Source organism: Acinonyx jubatus, chromosome D1 (genome assembly GCF_027475565.1).
Source record: "Acinonyx jubatus isolate Ajub_Pintada_27869175 chromosome D1, VMU_Ajub_asm_v1.0, whole genome shotgun sequence".
Classification (NCBI taxonomy): domain Eukaryota; kingdom Metazoa; phylum Chordata; class Mammalia; order Carnivora; family Felidae; genus Acinonyx; species Acinonyx jubatus.
The window spans coordinates 51,042,734-51,068,347 of NC_069390.1; the positions used below are offsets into that span (position 1 = coordinate 51,042,734).

At 40.9% G+C, this 25,614-nt stretch overlaps 1 protein-coding gene across 1 annotated transcript; it reads left to right on the top strand.

Moving 5' to 3' along the window:
• Positions 1 to 1,020: 1,020 nt before the first annotated feature.
• LOC128311834 (39S ribosomal protein L17, mitochondrial-like) lies at positions 1,021 to 9,634 on the top strand. The gene is made up of 3 exons (XM_053203544.1): positions 1,021 to 1,296; positions 1,596 to 1,664; positions 2,016 to 9,634. Exons 1-3 carry the CDS (start codon positions 1,036 to 1,038, stop codon positions 2,289 to 2,291), a joined length of 606 nt encoding a protein of 201 aa, XP_053059519.1. The 5' UTR covers positions 1,021 to 1,035; the 3' UTR covers positions 2,292 to 9,634.
• The last annotated feature ends 15,980 nt before the right edge of the window (positions 9,635 to 25,614 follow it).

Here is a 25,614-nt window from a genome sequence, read left to right on the forward strand (position 1 = left end):
AGGTGTTTGTCAGAAATCCTTGGCAATCCTTGGCTTGCAACTGCCCAACTGGGATCGCTGACTTCTTGGTCACATAGCATTCTCCCTGTGCGTGTCTCTAGTCTGCACAACGTTGTCTGCACTCTGTGCCTGTCTCTGCACTTGTGTTCTATGAAGACGCCAGTCGTTTGGATTAGATGCCCACCTACTCCAGTATGACTTCATCTTAATTAATTGCAACTGCAATAATCCCCTTCCCAAATAAGGTCATATTCTGAGGGTGGAGGTTGGGAAGGGTTTAATATATGTTTCTTGGAGGGTGGGGGAACACACAATTCAACCCACAACGAGGAGCACTTTTGACAAAGTGATTGCAAATTTGCAGACATTAAGGCTTAAAAACAGAACACCAGACCATCACTGCACTTTAACACAAATGCATAGGTATGTTTCTTACGTTTTAAAAAAATACACTGATGCAAGTGAAAAGTATTAACCCATTAGTTTTCCTTAGAGTGCTGTCGTTTTTTAATTGGGATCGTTACTGTGTACTTTAACAAAAGAAAATTTTCACTTGCTGCGCTTCTTTTCTGAGCATCATTGTTATTCGTTTCATTTCACCATTATAACGAAAAATAATTCTGTGGAAAGGAAAGTCACGCTTAGGGAGTCAGACACGCTGGCTCGCCAACGCTGGGGACGGGCAGGACCGCCGGCTACAGCGCCGCGACCCCGCGGGGGAAGGTGGGGGGATGGGGGGGCTTCACCTCAGATACTCACTTTCCCAGCAGGCTCCGCGGCGGAGCTTCCCGTCGCCCTAGAGGCCACAAGACGACTGACTTAGCCCAAAAGGAACTGGACGGCACGCACCGTCCCACACTAGGTGGCGCCTGGTTCCCCTGCGCGACGCTGAGAGCTCGGAGCGCCTTGAGGCCCGCCCCCCTCGCCTCCTCTGGAAGGAACTAGCACATCTTCTCCGCCCTCCCCCAGGTTGCCAACGAGGCAGGCTGTGATACTCATGCGCAAACACGTCCACCACGCACCTAGGTACAGCGCATGCGTCCTCTCAAACCCGTCTCCCCGCAGCTTCTCCCTTCGAATTTCCAGTTCCGGCCTCCCAAGGGCGGAGACAAGCTAGGAATTATGCGGCTATCGGTCGCAGCCGCCATCTCCCATGGCCGCGTATTCCGCCGACTGGGCCTTGGTCCCGAGTCCCGCATCCACCTGTTGCGGAACTTGCTTACGGGACTTGTGCGACACGAACGCATCGAGGCGCCATGGGCGCGCGTGGACGAGATGAGGGGCTACGCCGAGAAGGTGAGGGGCGGGGTCCTCTAGTCCACCGCGCGCGTCTGGCCTGAGATCCGGCTGGACTTGGGAGAGAAGTGGCATAGCCCTGGTATCCCCTGCCCAAAGGCTGGATCCCTTATTACCCTGAGTTGAGTCCACTCCTCCGGCCCCCAAATGGGCTCCTGGTGAGAGCTGCGGAGTTAGGGGTGGCCTGAATTAGCGGGATGCCTTGCTAGGGGAATGAATGAGTTGTAGCCCGGCACTAAAGGAGTAAGATTTGCGCCTCCTTTCTTGCTCGGGTTGAATCAGTGATGTTGTCTTCTCAGCTCATCGACTATGGGAAGCTGGGAGATACCAACGAACAAGCCATGCGCATGGCTGACTTCTGGCTCACGGTGAGTGCATCCATTCTGTCTGCCTCCCATATCTTATCCTTTGCTCCCTGTGGGGAAGGGGATTGTTAGAGGAAGGACGACTGGGCAGAATTAAGCTAAGATACTCACTTTTACGCACACATATTGTAAACTAAGTTAGAAACGTGTGCCTTAAGTTAGTTGAATGCTATGTGAATCAACCTGCACAACTGCCTGCAACCCCTCTGTGTTAACTTTGACACTACCACTTTAGGGGGTGGGAGAGTTCAGTGTGTACATGTTTGGACCCTGCTTTGGGGAGTGCTGAAAGTTCAATATGTCACTGCAGTGGTGCCTGACTGTCCTCTCTCCCGAATAACTCTCCCCCTCTAGGAGAAAGACTTGATCCCCAAGCTGTTTCAAGTACTGGCCCCTCGGTACCAAGGTCAGAATGGGGGCTACACGAGAATGCTGCAGATCCCAAATCGGAGTAAGCAGGATCGGGCCAAGATGGCAGTGATCGAGTATAAAGGGAACTGCCTCCCACCCCTGCCCCTGCCTCGCAGAGACAGCAACCTTACACTTCTAAACCAGCTGCTTCAGGGCTTGCGGCAGGACCAGAAAGCAAGCATCCACAGCTCCCACACAGCTCAAACACCAGGGATTTAACTGGAGCCAAAGGGTGTATAGCACCCTCATCAGTGCCCATGCTCACAGTAATCTCTAAGAAAAACTGGAGCTAGAGTCATTAACGGACAGTCTTAATGGAAAAGTTTCTGGGGAACCAGATAAATCATCTCTTTGCACAGTAGATAAAATTCATTATATGAATGTATGTATGTATGTATGTATTTTTTTTCCTCTCCTTGGGATTTCTGGAGAATGAGAACTATCCAAATGCTCAGTCTCCTTGGGTTAGTGAATTCACTGCTTATGTTTCTGGCTCTTCACTTGGGTTGTTTGGTTAGCACAGTTTTGTTTTTCTTAATGCCAGTTTATATGGGGCACGTATCCTATAATTCCAAACTGGCCTCCAAAGGTGATTGAGTTTTGACATCTCGCATAGAGATTGAGCCCCTAGGATTTCTTAGAGAAAGATTACTCCCTGACAGGGACCTAGAATTGAACACCTAGAATTGAACCTTCCATAATAATCTGATACTTTGGGAAACTTCAAGAAACACTACAACTATTCCTGTTTCTAGGCAGGATCACATATTACCCCCATGTGTTCCCCTCAGCCCTGAATAGACCTTAGAGGACAGGACCTGAGAACTCAGATGTACTACCGTCCTGGTCAGCGTCAGTGGAAGCATTCAGTAAAGGATAAGCCCCTTCCTCTTGGAGTTGGGGGTGGGGGAATAAAGGAGATAGTTGAAGTAGGAGAAGGATTAGGAAGTTAAATGTGATGGGAATTTCCTGGAAGCTTTTATTGTTGTCAAATCTGGGCTTCTCTGGGAATTCAGAAAAGGGAAATCCGGCTTCCGAATGGCCACGGCATAGGAGAAGTGGGAGGCTCCTTTATATCCACTAATTAGTGTGAACCCAGACTTAGCCCAGCCAGGCTCCCCATTCCTCAGGCTCAAAGGTTTGACCAGGGTAGTAGTCATGGGAAGACTTGTAACTATCATTCCTGCCTGAACACTTGAGACAGCAAGGCCTGACAATTCCTGTATCTCTAGCACAGTGAAAAGAAGAAATTTCATCTTAGGCTGGACCTTCAGAGTGTAATGGGCTTGCTGAACCTAACCATTGTCAGAAAATAAGGTGAGGGTCGAGGGGGTCACTGATCTAGTGACAGAGCTCTATGCTATGTCACTGCAGCTGCTCTAGGCTTAAAATTCATCTGCTCCCAACAGGGTTCTTCCATCTCTTTCCCTCTAATTTGTCCTTCACACTATTGCCAGAAAGCTCTTTCTGACATGTTTTTAGTAGCATATCATAGATACACAAAGCATTTTTTCAATAAACCTACAATTCTGAATGCTTCCCCCAAATTCACCCCCTTCCTATCCTCTTGGCATGAACATTCACCTCACCTAGATATCTTGGAGTAATCCCCAACTCCTAGAGAAAGTACTTTCTTTAGAATTAAAACCGCATCTGTTAAGTATTATCACAGGTGGGTTATGGCTGGACTCTACTAGCTTTTCCTCTCAGTCCCCAGAAACCGACCTCCCCTTGGGGCTTTCAACAGTTCCTGAGCATCTAAGCATCTGCTACTATCCAGCATCATTTTAGTCCCTAGGGATACAATCTTGACCAACTGTTTGGTATATGTCAGGCCCTAGGCTAGGTACTAAGGATATAGAGGTGAGAAGAAACAACCTTTGCCGTCAAGGAACTCACAATCTGAAGTGCCACTTCTGCTGCCACGATGGCCTCAGGGACAGTGCATCTTTAATATTTTGGCCCATAAAAGAATACATGAGTCCCAGAACACTTACTGAAGGCTCAGGGATAACACAAGGGAAATAAACAACAACACATCCGTTTTCTAATCTGGCCTGTAAATAACTTTTTTCACCTCGGTGGAATATGCCCTCAAAATCCATCTAAGTACCTCTTTAATAAATTCCAAACCCTCAAGAGAGGGGCCCAGATAAACTGGAGTTCCCTCTTTACTTTTACAGGTTCTCAGTCTTGGGCCCCAGTTCTTTATGGCAAGGTTGACAGCTATGCCCACTTCTTTCAAAAAATGACAAGGGTACTCCAGCTTCACCAAACCAGTGACGTAATGTAGTACAGCCCAGTATCCAAAGGAGACACTACAAAAGCCAGGCACTGCTTACTTACACATATTCTATAGTCAAATGAGCAAGTCTTGTTGCTTTTATTTCCATAATGTTTCTAAAATCTGCAGTCATCTCTCCCTAGTCTGAAATCTAAGACATCTCTATCTCGGATTACTGCAAAAGCCTCCTTCCTAACTTGCCTCCCTCCACACTGCAGATGAAGTAAGAGAAATGTGATGTTTTAATTCTCTGATGATCTACAGTGCCTCCTCCTTTCCTATGGGGAAAGAATCCAGGTTCCTTACCATGGTCCCCTTGGTGACCAGGCATCTGTTCACTGCTCCATTTCCCTCCCTTGCCTCCCAATTTTATGTTCAGGAAGCATGGAAGTCCTTATTTTGACTTTCCCTGTGCAGAGCTCCCCTTATTACCTTTTGTTCATGCAGTCTCTACCACCCAGAGAACTCTCCCCCTTTTACCTGCCTAACTTGTACATGGACTTTTGGCATTGGGGTGGCTCCTCTGACCATCCCCACACCTAAGTTCCTTGCTTTGTGAACCTAGGTGTTGCTACAATATTTCTGTAATGCCCTGAATTTACCACGTTGCACTCTAGTTCCCTACAGCTACAGCAGTTGGTTCCCAAACATTCATTAGTCAAAGGTAGTCCTAGTATTTCCATTCCCTTGCTGTTAATGGGCTCAGCGATGGACAGGCCTAAACTAATTTGAAGCAGTACGAATCCGGTCTCTACTGTGCTTGATAAGAATAAGGTAGCATGTTATTGTGAGTGCCATAACTGGCTTTAGTCTGAAGATAACACGGAATGGTAGGTCAGAACAACTAAGAGAAACTATATAGTAATAATCTTTCGTGATTCTTCCCACTTGCCCTGGGTTTTCTGTTAATTGCTACCAAAACTAATCTGATATATTGATTTGTACCACTGAGCCTTTAGTGTTTCTCAAAAATGCTTTACTGTGACCCACAGATCAAAACATATTTTACATCAGAGTACTATTCACATATATGTAATTGAAGCAAAAGCATCACAAAATATTATTTACCTTAACAAATATGATTCACACTGATATTGTCAAGTCTTTTCTTGTTACTTTTTTAAAATGCTGGTGCCGGTTCGCTAAAATAACTTTTACAACTAACGGTTTATAACCTGTGTTTTGAAAAACACTGATCTGAACCGATATTACAGTGACTCACCATTGCCTTTGCTGGATAAAATCCAGACTTCTCTCGTGACACAAAGGCATTCGATGGCCTGGCCCAGCCGCCTCTCAGCCTCTTCTACCACTATTTGCTATCCTTCCTAGGAAATTACTTCTCTGAATATATCATACCTTTGTGCACGAGGCTTCTACTATAGCTTGCCTCCTTTCACGTTACTTCTTACTAATCATGTGCTTCTCCTCAGAAGTCACTTTTTTGAGGCTACCTCCAAACTTCACACAACCCTCCAAACAGAACTAGGTTCCTCCTTGTGTGCAGTTACAGTCTTCTGGCATATGCTTATCAAAGTGCCTGTCTGCTTCACTGACTCCACTCAGCGGAGCTCCCAAAGCCGGGAACTAGGACTCAAATCTGCTGGATAACTCTTCCTACTATAGGACCTGATTCATAATATGCTTATTAAGTGAGGAGGAGTGAGCCATACGTTATCCATGACATTCAACTCGATAGCTGAGCTTGACAAAACCAATAAACATGGTACTATGCAGGCACAGTGCTAAGCTACACTGCTGGAAATACCAAGACTAAAGAAATGGGGTCCTTCCTCTCCAGGGATTTACATGCTCATAATGACTGTCAAGAGTGTGTGTGTCTTGCACGCATGCTCACTCTCTTGCTCTCTCGCTCTCTCTCTCAAATAAACATTAAAGGAAAAAAAAGAATGTGTGTGTTTAATTCATTTCCCACACATTTCATATTCCAACTTCCTGAAATATTTCTAACCAACCTATCGGCAGAAGACACCTATACTTTTCCCAAGTTTTAACCAGAGGCTGAAATGATGTCTCTTGTGACTTATTCACTGAATTCCCCCAAGCAAAACTAGACATATTCCCGGTATTTCCAGTAGTCCAGTTTCATGTTGCACATCCTTCATTATAGCAATGACACAATTACATTGTTCAGCACCCATCACTAGACTGCAAACTCCTTGGGGGGTAGAGGAACATACCTAATTTACTATCATGCCACCCAACAGAGAACATGGGACAAAGTGGGCATCTATAAACGTCTATTGATCGAATCAGTGCATTGTGCTAAGTTTGTCAGCCTAGGTCTGCATTTTGGTTGGGCTCAGTAATTCCTCCCTTCCCTGGTTTCCTCCCATTTCATCTGAAAAAGAACTTCCTGCAAAGCTGATTGCCCATTGTTGACTGCAGGATAATGTTTGTACCCTTAGGCTTTCCCCTCCCTGCCCTTAAATGCATGGGCATATTATAGCTCTCCTCTGACCCTGGGACTTGAATTTGGTAGTTAAATTTCAGATGCCCTGATAATAGAAATGGTCTGTGTGTTATATTTCAAGGGAAAAAGTTTAAACTTTTCTGACATTTTAAATTCTGTTCCATAATACATGTTTAATATAAAAACTGGTTTTCCTCTTACAAATTAAATATTGTAAATTAGACGCACAAGTTTCCTGTCAAAATTGATGCTATAGGAAGATGAGCCTGTTTACACTGTGGCTTCACATTTACCCTGACACACTACTGTGTAGCCCAGCACAAGAAGCACAACGTTGGAGTTTTACTGCTACTCACTTTCAAGGAGATGAAAATACAAAAAAAAAAAAAAAAAAAAAATGTTCCTAGAGATATCACTGAAAATTTTCTGCCATTGTTCTGACTTAATTTGTAATTGCTTTTGCTTAAAATGATCTCAGAATCTTTCTTACAAGTATTTTTTTCTTTTGTCCCAGACGGAAAAATGGTTTCATTTTTGTATGTGCTGAGTTTGAGATGCCTGAGAGCATCTGGAGCTTAGGAAAGAGTTCTTCACTGGGAGAACATTTTGGGAGTTGTTGGCAATTAAAGCTAAGGAAATGGATGGGGTGACTCAGTGTATATATAGAAGGAAAGGAGGCTGAGATCAGACATTATGGGGCAGACAGGATATAGAAGCTATGAAGAAGACTGAGAAATTGTCTTTAAGATAGGCAAGAGAACCTGCAAAATTCACAATTTCTAGTACAATGCACATAGGCACTCAAAAAAATAATTATCAAATCTATTTAGCAAGCGTATTCCTTCTACATTCAAAGCACTATGGAAATACAGAAAATACAGAGACCCAGCTGGCCATTTGGAGGGAGAAGAGCATATAGTAAGACAGATACTATGAAAGTGGTGCACACAGGCATACTGAGTACCAAGAAAGAAGGTGAGCATGGAATTTTTCAGAGGAAACAATACAAGGGCTAAATCCTAAAGAATGAATAGGTATTCATTAAGCATGGGGGAAAGAAGTCAGCTTGGAGGACATTACAGGCAGCAAGATCTGCAGGTATAAATGCACTGAATTATGAAACAGCATGGAGTGGTTGAGAAATTCCAAGTAAGTAATTTGGTACAGCTGGAATTTAGTATTTGAGGAAGAAGTGGAGGAAATGAAGCAGGAAAGCCAAGCAAGATCAGGTTACAAAGGGCCCTGTAAGACATGATAAAGTGCTTAGTTTTTATACTGAAGACCAGGGAAAGCCACTGAAGGATTTTTAAATGGGGAGAAAAGGGATCAGATTTACATTTCAGAAAGATTATTCGTGCATGGGTCAGAGGGGCAAGACTAGAAGCAAGGAAACCAAATAGGAGGCTAGTTAATGAATCCAGAGGGAGTTGGTAGAAGACTAGATGAGGCCAGAGGCAGGGGAGATGGAGAGAAGCTGACCAGACAGCTCAGAGGAGACAAGAGACTAGACATTGTATGTAGTTACATGAGGGAGAGGAAGAACACAAGAGTCGAGGATGACACCAGGTTTCTACCTGGGCAGTTGGGTGGAGTAATTACATTCACAGAGAACAAGGATAGCAAAGGAAAAGCAGATTTGAGATCACTGTGCTGAACTTTGTTGTAGGCATATTTGTGTTAAGGAGCTGTCTCGTGAACAGTTATTCTGGAGGTCAGAGGATATGTGTAAGCTAACAATACAGATGTGAGAGTCACACACACAGGGGAGCTGAAGCAATTATACTAGATGAGATTTCCTACTCAAAAAATACACAGTAAGAGAAAAAGAAGGCCTAGGAGATAGCAACATTCAAAGGCCAGACAGAGAAAGAAATTCCCTGAGGAGGATGAAAAGAAGGACCACAACTAGAACATTGGTGTGTCAAAATCCAGAGAAAGAGGGTGTCAAAAATATCCATTTGTGTCTATCTCCCTCAATAGATTGAGTTCTTGGGGGCAGACACTAGATAATTTTGTATTCTCAGAACCTAATGTTGGCCAGGCTCCAGAGTAGTGGATTAGTGAGTATCTTTAGCCATTGAACTTGGAAATGAGGATGTTCACTGCTGACCTCTGATAGAGCAGTCTCTTGAGAGACGCAAAATCAACAATCCTAAAGACAACTTGAGAAGTATGACAACGGGGGGGGGGGGGGGGTGGAGAAGGGGCACCTGGATGGCTCAGTCAGTTAAGTGTCAAACTCTTGATTTCAACTCAGGTCATGACCTCATGGTTTATGAGTTTGAGCCCCACATCGGGCTCTGTACTGACAGTGTGGAGGCTGCTTGGAATGCTCTCTCTCATCATCGCTCTCTGTCCCTCCCCCACTCATTCTCTCTCTCTCTCTCTGTCTGTCTCTCTCTCTTTCAAAATAAATAAACTGTAAGGAAAAAAAAAAAGAAAAGGGAAAACAGGGTAGAGATATACCAGCAACTTGAGAGGAAAGCAGATTTTAAAAATAAATTTTGAAGGTTAATGTATTCACTTTTGTTGTGGTCTGAATGTGTGTGTACTCCCAAAATTCATATGTTGAAATCCTAATGCCTGATATGGCAGTATTAGGGGATGGAGCCTTTGAGATGTGCTTAGGTTATGGTGAAGCCCTCATGAATGAGATTAGTGTTCTTATGAAGAAGACCCACAGAAATTCCTTGCCCCTTCCACCATGTGAGATAACAATGAGAAACCACTGGCTATGAACCAGGAAGAGGGTCCTTCACCAGAACTTGACTGTGCTAGCACCTTGGCCTTGGACTTCCCAGCTTCCAGAACTGTGAAAAATAAATTTCTGTTGTTTATAAACTATCCAGTCTGTGGTATTTTATTTTTGGAGCCTGTAAAGACTAAGACAATTTTATGATAAGTACCTTTGCCAAGCCTTAGTTATGGTGACACTTAAGGGTATATATAAATTGAGAGAAAAGTAAAAAATCTTGGGTTGAGGGCAAAGTGGGAGGAGGAGAGCTGTCCTATTCCCCATTGTGGCTTTATGGAACCCCATTGGTTCCTCTACCTTTATTGAACGTTCTTTCTCTTTTTGGACTCGAAGCACTGGTTATACCACCTTCTCCTGATGGTCTTCTGATGGTCTTGGCCTAAGCTGCTGAGGCATGCCTAGAGCACCTGCTGACCCAACAACCTACAGGAAGTCAGTTGGCAAAGCTTGCAGTTTGACATGTCTGCCTTTGATGAAAAAACATGTTAGTACAAATGAGGGGCGCCTGGGTGGCTCAGTTGGTTAAGCGTCCTACTTCGGCTCAGGTCATGATCTCCCAGTTCATGGATTCGAGCCCTGTGTCAGGCTCTGTGCTGACAGCTCAGAGACTGGAGCCTGCTTCGGATTCTGTGTCTCCCTCTCTCTCTGCTCCTCCCCAACTCATGCTCTGTCTCTCCCTCTCAAAAATAAATAAACATTAAAAGTATTTTTTTTTTTAATGAATGGTTAAGTTCAGTCAGTCAGAGATCTAACACGATGGGCTACAGCAGACAGAGAATAGAATATCATGAATTCACAATATGACTCAGAGGTCAACATGGAACTAGCAGAGATAGAAGTAAAACAGAAAGGTCAAAGGCATCTCTGGAGGAGTTTTACAAACAGAATCAGCTCCCCCCTCTACCCTTTTTATAACAGGCTGTGTCATTCATGCTGGGCTGATTGGGGATAAAGATAGGGGAACATAGCTTCTGATCACTCACACATTCAGTAAAGTCTTAGGTCCAGAGTCTTGCTCAGCATCCCAAGACTTACTACCATTCTATCAATGCGGATGCCCCATCCAAGACCCCACAGTTCTTTATTGTTGATGAAACGCATTCATCCACCCCAGTCTCTTTAGCAGGACTCTGACCTTTCATGACCAGATCTACTTCACCCCTGATACTTTATCTTCCAGAAGCTCATTCTCTACATCCAGCTTCTTGCCTCTGGTTCTCTCATCCCCGTGCACACATACCAAACTTTCAACTTCTTGTAAATCTAGTTGTTTGAACTCTCTCTCCCTTTGTGTACCAGGCCTTTCTTCCTTTTCAACACAGCCTGGATGTCATGATCCAATACTTCATCTGTTCTCATGGCAGTTCCTATTCAATCCCATGCCTTTCTCTCCCACCTACCTACTAATCCCAGATTCCTCTTCTCTTGTGCCCTCATCACTGAGAGCTCTTAGGAAAAAATATTATACGACCATTGGAACTGGAATCAATAGAGCTGGACCCTGAGCACAACTCAACAAACCTGGATTGCTCAATCCTGTCATCTCTGTGACTCCTGCACACTTTCTCTGCTTTTCTTAAACTCTTTGATTCACCTTCATCTCTTACTTAACCTCACCTCATACTTTAAAAAAAAAAAAAATGGAGACTGTAGGCATCATATTCTCAATTTCTTATTCTCCTGACCCTTATCTGCATCCAGGAATTAGGCAATTAGTTGAAAATCTATTACTGAAGACAATTCATCCAATGACCATGCTACTCAAAAGTCACTCAGAAATTTTTTCAAATTTATCAAACTTGCAGTTTGACACCAAAATCCATTTTGATAAAATTATCAAGTCACCAAAAATGTTTCTGTCAATAACTTATCAAATTTATAGAAATTGTGTTATATGGGAAGGTTTAATAGCTTTGTGTCACAGTTTCAATTCATGTCAGTTTGACTTACTTTACTTTTAGTTTTAGTTTTATCAGTCTTTTCATTAGATCTGTTGTGTACCAGATTTCAGTCAAACTCTGTTGAATGTCACTTTTGTGTGGTGCTCATATCAGACACTTAGAGTTCAGATGCCTAAAATAAATAGATAATACTCACTTGATCAAGCTGATAAGTCAATCCATGAATTAAGAACAGCTAAAAACAGCACTTTCTAATTCATTCTGTGAGGCAAGTATTACCCTATACTAAAACAAGAAAAAGACCTCACAAGAACACTCAATCTCTCTCTCTCTCTCTCTCTCTCTCTCTCTCTCTCTCTCTCTCTCCCTCTCCCTCTCTCACACACACACACACACACACACACACCAATATCACTTAAGAATTTAGATGCAAAATTCCTCCACAAAATACTAGCAAACTGTATCCAACAACATAGAAACAGAATTATATGCTCTTAACAAGTGGTGTTTATCCCCAGAATATAAGGTTGGTTTACCATTCTAAAAGCAAGTAATGTAATACAACATATCATGTCAATAGAATAAAAAACAAAACCACATGGTTATCTAAGTAGACACACAAAAAGCATTATACAAATTCTGACACATTTTCATTATGAAACATTCAATAAACTAGGAAAAAAGAGAGTTTTCTCAACATAAAAAAGGACATGTATGAAAAACGCACAGCTTACATCATACTTAATATTAAAAGACTGGGTATTTTGTCTCTAAAACCAGTAACAGGACAAGAATGTCTATTCCTACTACTTCTATTCAACATTGCATTGGAGGCACCACCAGAGTAACTGGACAAGAAAAAGAAATAAAAGACATATGTATTGGAAAGGAAGAAGTAAAATTATTATTATTTGCAGTAACATGATCTTATATGTAGAAATTACCAAAGAATACACAAAATAATAACAATAATAATAATAATAATAATAATAATAACAAAACTAATAAATGAGTTCAGCAAGGTTACAAGATACAAGATTGGTATACAAAAATTAATTGTATGCAAAAATCAGTTGTATTTCTACACACCAGCAAAGAACAATCCAAAAAAGGAATTATAAAAACAAAATTCTGTTTGTAATAGCATTGAAAAGAATAAAATGCTTAGGAATAAATTTAACAAAAGAAATATAAGATTTATACACTGAAAACTACAAAACATTATTGAAATAAATCTAAAAATGCCTAAATAAATGGAAAAATACACATTCATGGATTTGAAGTATTAATATTGGTAAGATGAAAATACTCCTCAAATTGATTTAAGAAACTCAGCATAGCCAAAATAATCCTGAAGAAAAAAAAAAAAAAGAATAAAGCTGGAGGACTTTACTTCTTGATTTAAAAAAATTCTACCATATAACCAAGTCTGTGTGGTACTGGCCTAAGAAATAGTTCAATGAATAGAATTAAGAGGCCAGAAATAAACCTAAATTTAGGGTCAACTTATTTTTTGATAAGGATGGAAAAAAATTAAATGAGGAAAGATGTCTTTTCAACAAATGATGCTAGGACTAAATATCTATATAAAAAAGAGTAAAGTTGTATCCCTACCTAATACTACATATGAAAATTAGCTCAAATGGATTGTAGACCTAAAACTATAAAACCATTAGAAGAAAACATAGCAGTAAATTTGTCCTTGGATTAGACAATGGTTTCTTAGTTAGATATGATGCCAAAAGAATATGCAACAAAAGGGAAATTAGACTTTATCAAAATTTAAAATTGTCATAATCCAAAGTACACCATTAAGAAAATGAAAACAATCCACAGAATGGAAGAAAATATTTGCAAATCATATATCTGATAAGGAACTTGTACCAGGAATATATCAAGAATCTTCACCTCTCAAAAACAAAAAAGACAAATAACCCAATTTTAAAAAGGTTTTGAATAGGTATTTCTCCAAATAATGTATATAGCCACTTTCTCATTTGACAAGAATTGGGAGCCCCACCAGGTTCTCACTGTGAAGATCTGGAGAAAATTTCCTCATGCTTCCTGAAGGAGGACAGAATATGAATGATGCACAGAGTGGTCTGTCTGTTCTCTCTAGTAAGTCTTGCCCTCCAGGGAAACTATTTTACTAGAGCCTAGGCAACATGGGTTTACCAGAGTCTAACTGACATGGAGGAAGGAACATACCCAATTTCAGCTGCTTCTAGCCTTCCTGTCGTAAGGTGGGAAGGCTAAGGTGAGAAGTGGGGGAGAAAAGCTCAGAGACATTTGTGAAAGTCATAGCCCAAGGACACAAGCTCATTAAAAGGACTATAGAATAGTTCTTCTTCCCCGACACCTTATCATCACATCAACAGGGCTCCTGTATAATAACAGGAATCAGGGCTAAAAGAACCGCAAGCCTCAGATGCTATTTAGTAAGGAGTCTCTAGGGAAACCCAGCACAACAGGGAGGACAAAAACAAGGGCACTAGAGGAAAATTTAACCTCCAATACCACAGTTGCAGCACACAGTAAACACTACCTAACTCCCAGCCAATAATCATAAAATCTCAAACTAAAGACATCTACCTCAGTTCCTTTTACCTGATCAATCATGTTCAGTTTCAACCAAAAAATTACAAGGCATGGTAAAAGGCAACAACGTTTGAAAAGACAAAGCAAACATCAGCACCACACTCAATATGGCACAGATTTTGGAACTATGGGAAATTTTAAATAACTATGGTTATGTGCTAAGGGTGCTAATGGAAAAAGTGAGCAGCATGCAAGAAGAAATGGATGATGTAAGCAGAGAGAAGAAAACTCTAAGAGAGAATTGAAAGGAAATGCTAGAAATTTAAAACATAGTAATGGAAATGAAGAATGCCTTTGATGGACTTATCAGTAGACTGGACACAGCCAAGGGAAGAATCAATAAGCTTGAAGGTACATTTAATACAAACTTCCCAAGCTGAAAAGCAAAGAGAAAAAAGCAGGGGGCAGGGGGCGGGGAAGAACAGAATATTCAAGAACCATGGGACAATAAAACAAATACCAAAAACTGGAACAATAAGAAAGTATATATAATAGGGGCACCTGGGTGGCTCAGTTGGTTAAGCGTCAGACTTCAGCTTAGGTCATGATCTCATGGTCTGTGAGTTCAAGCCTTTTGTTGGGCTCTGTGCTGACAGCTCAGAGCCTGGACTCAACTTTGGATTCTGCATCTCACTCTCTCTCTGCCCCTTTTCCACTCATACTCTCTCCTTCTCTCCCAAAACTAAATAAACATTTTAAAAAGTATATTATAATGGGTATACCAGAGAAAAAGAAAGAGAAAAAAAGAACAGAGGAAATATCTGAAGTAATAATGGCTGAGAACTTTCTGGAATTAATGGCAGACACCAAACCACCAGATCCAGAAAGCTCAGAGAACACCAAGTATGATAAATACTGGGGAAAAAATTTACACCTAAGTGTAGAAAACTACAGAATTTTCAAACTACAGAAAATATTCAAACCACAGAAAATTAAAGACAAGAGGAAATCTTGAAAGAATCCACAGAAGAAGATATACAAATAGCCAATAAGCATATAAAAAGATGCTGAGGGGTGCCCAGGTGGCTCAGTCCCTTAAGCATCTGACTCTTGATTTTGTCTCAGGTCATGATCTCACAGATCATGAGTTCGAGCCCCACGTGGGGCTCTGTACTGACAGAGCAGAGCCTGCTTAGGATTCTCTGTCTCCCTCTCTCTCTGCCCCTCCCCTGCTTGCTCTCTTTCTCCCTCTGTCTCTCTTTCTCTCTCTCTCTCTCTCTCTCTCTCTCTCTCTCTCTCTCTCTCTCTCACACACACACACACACAAATATATAAATAAATATTTTTTTAAAAAAGATGTTAAACATTAGTCATTAGAGAAAGGCAAATCAAAACCACAGTGAGATACCACTCCACACCCAATAGGATGATTATAATAAAAAAAGATGAATAATAAGTGTTGGAGAGGATGTAGAGAAATTAGAACCTTCATACACTCCTAGAAGAAATGTAAAATGGTGCAGCTTCTATAGAAAAGTTTGGCAACATTTTCTCAAAATTTCCTCAAAATGTGAACCACGGTTTACAATATATGACATACCAGCAGTTCATTCCTAGGTATATACCCGAAAGAACTAAAAAGATATGTACACACTAAAACTTGTATATAAATGTTCATAGTATTATTCCTAATAGCCAAAAAGTGAGAAAAAATCCAAATGTCTATCAACTGATGAATGAATAAACAAAATGTGATCTATCCATCTGGTGGGATATTAGTCAGTCATAAAAGGGAATGAAGTACTGATACATGCTAAAACATGGATGAACAGGGGCACCTGGGTGCTCAGTCGGTTAAGTGTCAGACTCTTGATTTTGGCTCCGGTCATGATCTCATGGTTCGTGAAATCAAACCCCTCATCAAGCTCTGTGCTAACAGTGTGAAGCCTGCTTATGATTCTCTCCCCCTCTCTCTGCCCCTACCCCTCTCAAAATAGATAAATAAACATTTAAAAGATTGTAAAGTAAAACATGGATGAACCTTGAAAACATGCTAAGTGAAAGAGGCCAAGTCCTTGCCCGGCTAGCTCAGTCAGTAGAGCATAAGACTCTTAACCAAAAGAAGCCAAACACAAAAGACTACATACTGTATAGTTCCACTATGAACTATGCAGAAAAGGCAAACCCACAGATACAGAAAATAAATTATTGGTTGCAAGGGTCTGAGGGGAGGAAAGAATGGGGAGTAATTGCTAGAGGGTATGGGGTTTCATTTGGTTCAATGAAAATACTCTGGAATATGTGGTGATAGATACACAACTCTGAATACACTAAAAACCACTGCGAATTGTACACTTCATAAAGATGAATTTCAGGGTATATAAATTGTATTGCAATAAAACTAAAACATAAAAAACAAAATCAAAGTAAAAACTATTTAGAAGTAATAACTACATACTCAAGGATAAGAATAAGTAAGATCTTTCTAAAGTACAGTCTTCCTATTCTGATATGAATGGAACTGGCAGAAATTCTACCAATGCTTCTTAGATGTCACTATGGCACAAGGCTCATTTACCAATCGTCATCATGATATCTTAGAATAATTATCTTGAATTAATGAGTTTATATTGGAATTTATATAGTTAACTTTATCACTTATTATAGTAACTTAATATCATCTACCAACCAGTATAAAAATAACAGTATGGTCATAATCAGCCCACAACTATATATTTATTAAAATTGCAATGGACAAAAAGAAGTTTTTAAAAAGGCAAATTATTGGGAAAAAAATAAAAAGGCAAATTATTGGATTGAAAATCTTTTAGAAAAGGGGCACCTGGGTGGCTCAGTCAGTTAAGTGACTGACCCTTGATTTTGGCTCAGGTCATGATCTCACAGTTCATCAGATGGAGCCCCAAGTCGGGCTCTGCACTGATGTCAAGGAGCCTGCTTGGGACTGACTCTCCCTCTCTCTCTCTGCCCCCTCCCTCCCTCTTTCTCCCTCAAAATAAATTTAAAAAAAAACATTTTTAAAAAAAACAGGAAAAGAAAATCTTTTAGAAGATAGAACCCCCCACCATGATTGTTTACCAAAATTTTTTTACATTTGAGTCATCGCATAACACTTGTAGAGCAAACTACACAAGTTCTCATTCCCAAAAGTCATAGATTCGAAGGAAAAACTTAGAATACACTGAACTTTGGCCAGCCATGCCAAAATGACTTCAGTGAAACAGCTGCAAATAAATTAAAACTAAAAGTAAGCTAAGCTAAACTTCAAATGAGTGAACTGATACTTTGTAGAAATCTTCCAAAAGTACTTAAAATCTGCCCAACCATGCAAGTTGTTGTAAACTATACATACAATTAAAAGAAATAAAATTTAGTTAAATTGACAAAATTGGTAATTTCAGCAAATTGATCACTGTGAATTGAAATTGAAAGAACCAGCCTTCGCGGAGCACCTGGGTGGCTCAGTCAGCTGAGCATCCGACTTCAGCTCAGGTCATAATCTCATGGTCCGTCCATGAGTTGGAGCCCCGCGTCGGGCTCTGTGCCGCCAGCTCAGAGCCCAAGCCTGCTTCGGATTCTGTGTCTCCCTCTCTCTCTGACCCTCCCCCATTCATGCTGTCTATCTCTGTCTCAAAAATAAATAAACATTTTAAAAAATTAAATTAAAAAAAACTGGCTTTCTTTACTTCCCATTCCAGAGGATAGTCCTTCCTCCTCTCCATATTTAATCCCTCCACCTATGTTCTAGATCCTATCCTCTTCTGTTTCCTCTGGCTCTTGCTCTGCGGAGAGAATCAAAGTTTCCTTTTTTCTGTCCTAGAATGTCTATGGGGAACTGAAGTCCTTCAGAGGCTGGAAAATATACTTGGTCTTGGAAGATCCCAATTCAGACCATGCCAGACTCTGGCCATTTTTTAATACTCCTGCTCAGTTTCTCCAGGGCTGGGCTGGACCAAAGAGTTTTGATGATTGCAGCTTCTCATGAGCATTTGAACAGGGGGCTAAGGCGTGGAGCAGTCTGAAACCGAGCTCTGATGCTACCCAGTGCCTCTTCTGGCACTAAGAAGAAACAAATGAGTAACAGAGCCAGCGAGACCTGTCAGCCCTTATTCTGTCATTCAGGATCATTGTTCACAAGTCAGGCCTTCTGGGTCATCTTTCCTTTCTCATTTGGTCATCCCCACACGGATCTTGCCCATAGTTAAGTTTTCCGTCGGCTGCTTCCCTGCTGTTTAATCCTTTCCAGGGTGGACATACCTCCCAAGTTTTTCTGTTCTGAAACCCCCATTTAATGGTGACAACCCCCTAAATTCTCATTCCCTTTTTATATCTCTGAGCCCCCACTTCCTCTGCTAGAGACTGACTTTGCTTAAGCACGTCTTCACTTCTGCACATCCTTCCACATGGCAGGGGAGAAGAGGGATGGGGTCTCCAGTCTCAGGGCTCCCCAAGGTCCAAATACAGACAACAACTTCACACATGCACCAACCTTTGAGAATCACACCATGTTGTCATACAAGCCTCCACCCTCCTCAGCGCTGTCATGAAATGACCTCCCTTCTTTATCATCAAGGACTTTAGTGTGGCTATGGCTGTGTCCTCTGTCCTCTCACAGTATCCTCAACTGGCCATCAGTCTCCTTACCAGTGTCTCCACTCCTTTAACACTCACCTGAAGTTCCCTAACATATTGCCTCTCTCCCCAACTCCCCTCCAGAGAGAAGGAGATCGATCATTTGATGGCCTCAAATCCCTGTCCTGTCCACCCTCCTCCCCCACTGCCATCATACCCTCACACATGAACTTTCTGCATCCTCCCCATCTTCCCTTCCTATCTCTTCTGCTAAAAAACAATTGTTTCTTGTACTCATGATGACTTCTCCAGTCCCTCTTCTCTCCTCTGGGACCTGCTCCACCAGTCATTGCCTCTCTGTGAGCTCCTGACCCACGGTGTCAAACATGGTCCTGCTGCTTTCTTCCAAGCAGCTGTCCATTAGTCCTTCCCTTCCCCACTCTTCCTCCCAGCCTCCTGCTACTGCCTCTCTCTCCTCACTGCACTCACTGAGTAGTGGTCCTTGATTCTGCTACCTCGGTAATATCCTTTCTTCAACTGTGGAATAGAAGCCCACTTCATATCAGTCATACCCTTAACAAATATTGACTGAACACCACCTATGTGCACGCAAGCAAGTCTGTGCCACAAAGGAGAACACACCAGATAGACTGTTTAGTGGCATATTTAGGTATTTAATCAAGTATTCACACACCAGAAACTTGCAATTGTGATAACTACCACAAAGGAGGAGTACCAGGCACCATGAGAATCCATCAAATGTACTGATCTAGTTGGAGAAGTCAGGAAGGAGGTCTGTGACTAAGTGATGCTTCAGCTGAGGTCTGAAGGTTAAGTGAGAGGTCACTTAACCAAGGAAAGAACCAAAGCATGCCCTGGTCAAAAGGACAAGTTCATGCCAAAGCATTTTTAACAATCATTCTAAATAGGAGCTGCCATCCTCTTAATTGTTCTTGACTCTGCTCCCAAGATTGATCTAAATGGGCATGTGAGTCAGCCCAGACCATCTGGAGTCTTTCTCCAGGATTTCTGATTTTTTTTTTTTTTTGGTGTTTAATAAGACCTACTTACCTATTTTTTAGACTAATCACATATGTAATATTAATTTTAAGATTAGTGTAAAACACCAGGAAGGATAAGAGATGAATCTTCCAAACAGAGTAATTCCAAATAATATGCTATATAATATAATGTAGATCATATGTGCCCCCCGTCCAGGAGGTGGAGCTTAATTTCCTCCTCCCTCACTATGGGACTTAGAAACTCACTTTCAAAGAACAGAATATAGAAAGAGAAAAAAAAAAGTAGCTTTACAGTACAAAGATCTGGCAGACACAACCTTAATGAAGCGATCAAAGTCAATATCACCAGTGATAATTCATGTTGCTATCATGTACACCCAATATAATGGAATGAGAAGGCCACTGTACCTCCCTGGCACCTCTTTCCAGGTTAATCATAAGAAAAGCATCCGAGAAACTTGAACTGAGGGATGTTTCCCAAAATGACTGGCCAGTACTCTACAAAATTGTCAAAGTCATGAAAAAAACAAAAACAAACACAAAAAACAAAGACAGAGAAACTGTCACAGACCAGAGGAGACTAACTAATCGTGAAGATTAAATGTAATGTGGTATCCTGAATTGAACCCTGGGATTGAAAAAGAACATTAGTGGAAAAAAAAACTGGTGAAATCAGAATAAAGTCTGGAGTTCAGTGGACAGTGATATACCAGCGTTAACCTCTTGTTTTTGACAAATGTATCATAATTATTTAGGATGTTATCATTAGAGGAACCCGGGTGAAGGGTACGTGGGAACTCTCAATACTATCTTGGCAACTTTGCAATCTAAAATTCACTCCAAAATAAAATAAAAAATTTAAATAAGTAGGAGAAGATGAAGCAAAATAAAATAAAATGAAAAACAGAAACTAGAGACACAGAGGAAGTCTCGGTGGTATTTGAGTTTCTGTTCCATTTGCCAGTCAACTCCCAGGTTTGGTACCCTGGGCCAATAAATATACCCTTCTTTCCTCAGGGAATTCAATTGGGTTTCTTTCACAGACCATGAAGTGTTGACTCTTACACAGTCACTACCGTTTTACCTCCACTCCCTCCTTCTCCCTCTGTGGTCTGGTTTCTTTCCCATTTTCTCTCTCTCTCTCTCTCTCTCTCTCTCTCTCTCCTTTCTCTTAGCAAATTTTATTTATAAAATACAGTATTATCAACTATAGTCACCATGCCATACATTAGATCCTCAGACCTTATTTGTCTTCTAACTGAAAGTTTGCACCCTTTTACCAATCTCTTCACGTTTTTTCCATCCCCCACCTATCCCCTGGTAACCATCATCCTATAAGCTTCTGTGAGTTCAGTTCATTTTTTTTTTTTAAAGATTCTACATGCAAGTGATACAGTGCAGTATTTGTCTTTCTCGTTCTGGCCTATTTCACTTAGAATGATGGCCTCCAGTTTCAGCTATGTGGTCATGAATAGCAGGGTTCCCTTCATTTTTAAAGCTAAATAATATTGTTTTATTATCTATCTATCCATACCACATTTTATTTATCCATTCATCCATTGACAGACACTTACTTAGGCTGTTTCCATGTCTTTGCTTCTGTCAATATTGCTATAATGAACATGCGGTGCAGATATCTATTTGAAATGATTTCATTTCCTTCAGATATATACTCAGAAGTAAGACTGCTGGATAATGTGGCAGTTCTATTTTTAATTTTTTGGGAAACCTCCATACGTTTTTTCATAGTGGTCATACTAGTTTACATTCCCACCAACATTGTACAGGGGGTTGTTTCTTCACATCCTCACCAGCATTTGTTATCTCTTGATTTTGTTGTTTATTTTGTGCTTTTGGAATAGACATCCTAACAGGTATGAAGTCATATTTCATTGTGATTTTGATTTGCATTTCCCTGATGACCAGTGACGCTAAACATCTTTTCCTGTACTTAGTGATCATTTGGATGTCTTCTTTGGGAAAATATCCATTAAGGCCCTTTGCCCTTTTTTAAATTAGGCTATGGGCTTTTTGCTACCGAGTTGTATGAATTTCTTATATGTTTTGGATTAACCCCTTACAGGATATGTGGTTTGGAAATATTTTTTCCCATTCCACAGGCTGCCTTTTCATTTTGTTGATGATTTCCTTTGCTGTTTGTTTGTACTTTTGTTGCCTTTGCTTTTGGTGTCAAATCCAGAAGATCATTGCCAAGACCAATGTTAAGGAGCTTACCCTCTATGTTGAAGTGCTTCTAGGAGTTGATAGTTTCAGCTCTTACATTCAAGTCCTTAGTCCATTTTGAGTTGATTTTTATGTATGGTATAAGATAGTGGTCTAGTTTCATTCTCTTGTATGTGTATAGCCACTTTCCCCAATACCCTTTATTGAATATGGTATCCTTTCCTCTTTGTGTATTCTTGGCAGCTTTGTCAAAAATTAATTGACAATACATGCATAGGTTTATTTCTTGGCTCCCTATTCTGTTCCATTGATCTATGTGTCTGTTTTTATGTCAATACCATACTGTTTTGATTACTAAGCTTTGTAGTATAGTTTGAATTCAGGAAGTGTGGTGCCTCTAGATTTGTTCTTCACCTCCTCTCTTTTGATCACTGAGGTCATCAGCTCCACCCTAATTCCAAAATCTAATGGAAACCTGCCATACCTCATCTTATTGTGGTATTTTTACTCTGTTGACAATTCTCATTTTGTAGCGGTTTCTTTCCTTGTCTTCTGTGAGAACACATTGGGCACTGCTCTCTTGTTCAATTCTTACCTTGTCAGTTGCTTCTTCCCAATCTCATTCATGAATCTTCTTTTGTTATCTACCCCTTAAAAGCTGCCCACAACCTGTTTTCACTACATATTCTCCATAAGTGACCACATCCATTCTCATGGTTCTACATAACCACCTTTAGTCTGGTGGCTCTCAAATATTTATCCTCTGAAAATACTCAACAGTCTCTTCTGAGTTCCAAATTTTATATTTAACCACCTACTAGACATCTTCATTCGGCTATTTCACATATGCCTTAAACTCATCATTTCAGGGGCGCCTGGGTGGCTCAGTCGGTTAAGTGGCCGACTTCAGCTCAGGTCACGATCTCGCGGTCCATGAGTTCGAGCCCCGCATCGGGCTCTGGGCTGATGGCTCAGAGCCTGGAGCCTGCTTCCGATTCTGTGTCTCCCTCTCTCTCTGCCCCTCCCCCGTTCATGCTCTGTCTCTCCCTGTCTCAAAAATAAATAAAAAACGTTAAAATAAAAAATAATAAAAAAAAAGAAAAAAAAACTCATCATTTCCAAAACCAGATTCATTATCTTATCTCTCTCTTCACAAACCTGCTTTTCCTTTGTTTCCCCAACTTTACGAGCAACATCACTACTACATGACCCAGGAACACGGAAAGCATCTTAGAATCCTCCTGTCACTACTTCTTCTAGTCAGTCTATAATTTCTCTCATAGTCTACTCCTCTTTTCTAATCTTACTATCACTAACTTAGGTTAGACCCTCACTACAGTATAAGCTGGGCAACTGAAACTAACTCATATCTCGTCTCCTGTGATCCTCAATATTGCAGCCATAATGATGTTAATGTCACATAACCTACTCATTTTATTTCCTGTATTAAATAAAACTTTCAATGGCTGCTCAGAGCCTAAACCCTTTGTATGACGTATAATATCCTCCATGATTTGGTCCCATTTACTTTTTCTGGTTTCTCCTTTCATACTAGCCAATATTCCCTACACTCCAGCTAACTCAATCTACTCAGAACCACCACCACTACCACTTATACACCAATCTCCATGGCCAGAAACTATTTTCTTTAATGCTGTTGTGCTTTGGAACATGGTGCTGCTGTTTATTCTGCCTGAAAGTTGTTTCTCCAACTTCTTCATTTGCTATGCTTCTACTCATCCTACAAGATCCAGTTCCAATATCCTCTTTGTGACACCATTGGCTGACATCCCAACCCTGAGCTGGATGAGGAATCCCCTCTATGTGCACAATCCCATATTTTCCTCTATCATTATACTCCCCAGTACCAATTTGCAGATATGTCTTCACAGTTTACTCTTTAGTCATATCTTAAATATGTATCTTAAGTATAGAGCTGGCACATAGTGGGCACTTACATGTGTCTTCAGTAAATGAAGGAAGCAAGAAAATACATTTAGGTCCTCCCATTTGAAAAACTCTGGCCTCCTAAAATACCTGTCTACCCCCCCCCCCCCTTGCTATTGATCTCTCTTCTTGCCTGCAGTCAAGCCTCTTTAAGGAGCAAGCAGGCTGTACTCAAAGTCTTCAGGCCGTCACCTTTCGCTCATTCATTTACTGAGTGCTGACTAGTTTCCACTGCTACAACTCCACCAACCCCATCGTCCCCAAGGTCACCAGCAGCCTACCTCTGGCTAAATCCAGTGGATACTCTTCAGTCCTTACCTCTGGCGTCTTCTGTGCCATTCAAACTTGATGACCACTCCCTGCTTTTGTGACTTCTTTCTTGGCCTTTCCCTTGGCTTTAGTGGTACCTCTCGCTTCCCTTTCTTTTCTCTCCCTCTCTGGCCACTCCTCACTTTTCTTTGAGGGCTGATCCTCCTCTCTTCAACCTTTAAATATTGGAGCTTCTCAGGATCTGTCCTAAACACCCTTCTCTTCCCAATGTACATGCTGCCCCTGAGGAACCTTAGTCACTCCCTTAACTTCTCTTGCCATTTGTCACATTTACAACACAAGCAACCCAAAGCTAAGGTGATACCTCATTTTCCCAGTGAGAAAATCCAAAGAGCTTTTGACCAACCCAAAAACTTATACCTTTAGGGATGAGTATGAAATAATCAAAAGTCTACTTCTATTAGTTAATTTACTACACATATACTATACATACTACAATAGTTAATTTACTATACACATATTTAAATTCAGGTATTGATTTATAAAATAATAAACTATATATATTAATATATTGGCTTATATATAATATAATAATATATTGCCTTATAGATCTGCTTTTTTTCCATTCTCATAATTCAGTAAACAATTTTATTCATACTCTTGGCATGCATCTCCAAAGCAGTGTCTTTCTTACTATTAGGGTCACTTTTAGTCATCTTACCCATTTTCCCAGAATGGATGATCTTCTCTCCAGTCTAAGTGAAGAGTTTGGGACAGGACACAGCACAATTTGAATCCACATATGATTCAGTCACTGGAAACTTTATCCCAAGTCACAAGGGCCATTTACATCACACTAGGGCAGTTGGTTTTTGGCCTGTATCCTGCAACAGTATGTTCTTGACCTCTAAAAACCACTTAGTGTATTATTGCCTTTTAAAAATAATTTCAGTTGTTAATTTCTCTTACTGAAGTAACATTCATACAGCAAAAGCATAAATCATAAGTGTTCCACTCAATAAATTGTCACAAAGCGAAACACAACATCACTGAAGTCAAGAAATAGAACACTTCCAGCACCCCAGAAGCCCCTCCCAAGTACTACTGTATTATTTTTTAAAGCAATCTTTTAAAAGCATATTTAGAGACATCCAACACATGCAGTTGTGAGGTCATACCACCAGGAATAGTTACCAAAGCTGTGTTAAACTTCTTTAACAATGGATTCTGTGACAAGTGATCTATACAAGCATCCAAAATAGCATTGTTGAGGACATTTCAGGTTAATGAGTCTTGCCACAAGAGTAAAAAATAGCACTTATTGACCACTTACTATGTGCCAGGTGCATAGTCCTCTCTGTATATTAAATCATTTAATCCAGGGGCGCCTGGGTGGCTCAGTGGATTAAGCGATGAACTCTTGATTTCAGCTCAGGTCATGATCTGAGGGTCATGAGATGGGGCTCCTCGCTGAGCATGGAGCCCACTCAGGATTTCCTCTCTCCTTCTCTCTCTGCTCTTCCCTCCTCTCACTCTCGCTTTCATATTCATGCTCTCTCTCTCTCTGTCTCTCTCAAAATAAATAAATAAACAAACAAACGTAAAAAAATAATTTAA

Coding starts and splice junctions, on each gene's coding strand:
- LOC128311834 (XM_053203544.1), top strand. CDS start 1,036: ATGCGTCCTCTCAAACCCGTCTCCCCGCAGCTTCTCCCTTCGAATTTC. Junction 1,297..1,595: donor TGAGGGGCTACGCCGAGAAG/GTGAGGGGCGGG, acceptor TTGTCTTCTCAG/CTCATCGACTATGGGAAGCT. Junction 1,665..2,015: donor TGGCTGACTTCTGGCTCACG/GTGAGTGCATCC, acceptor CTCCCCCTCTAG/GAGAAAGACTTGATCCCCAA.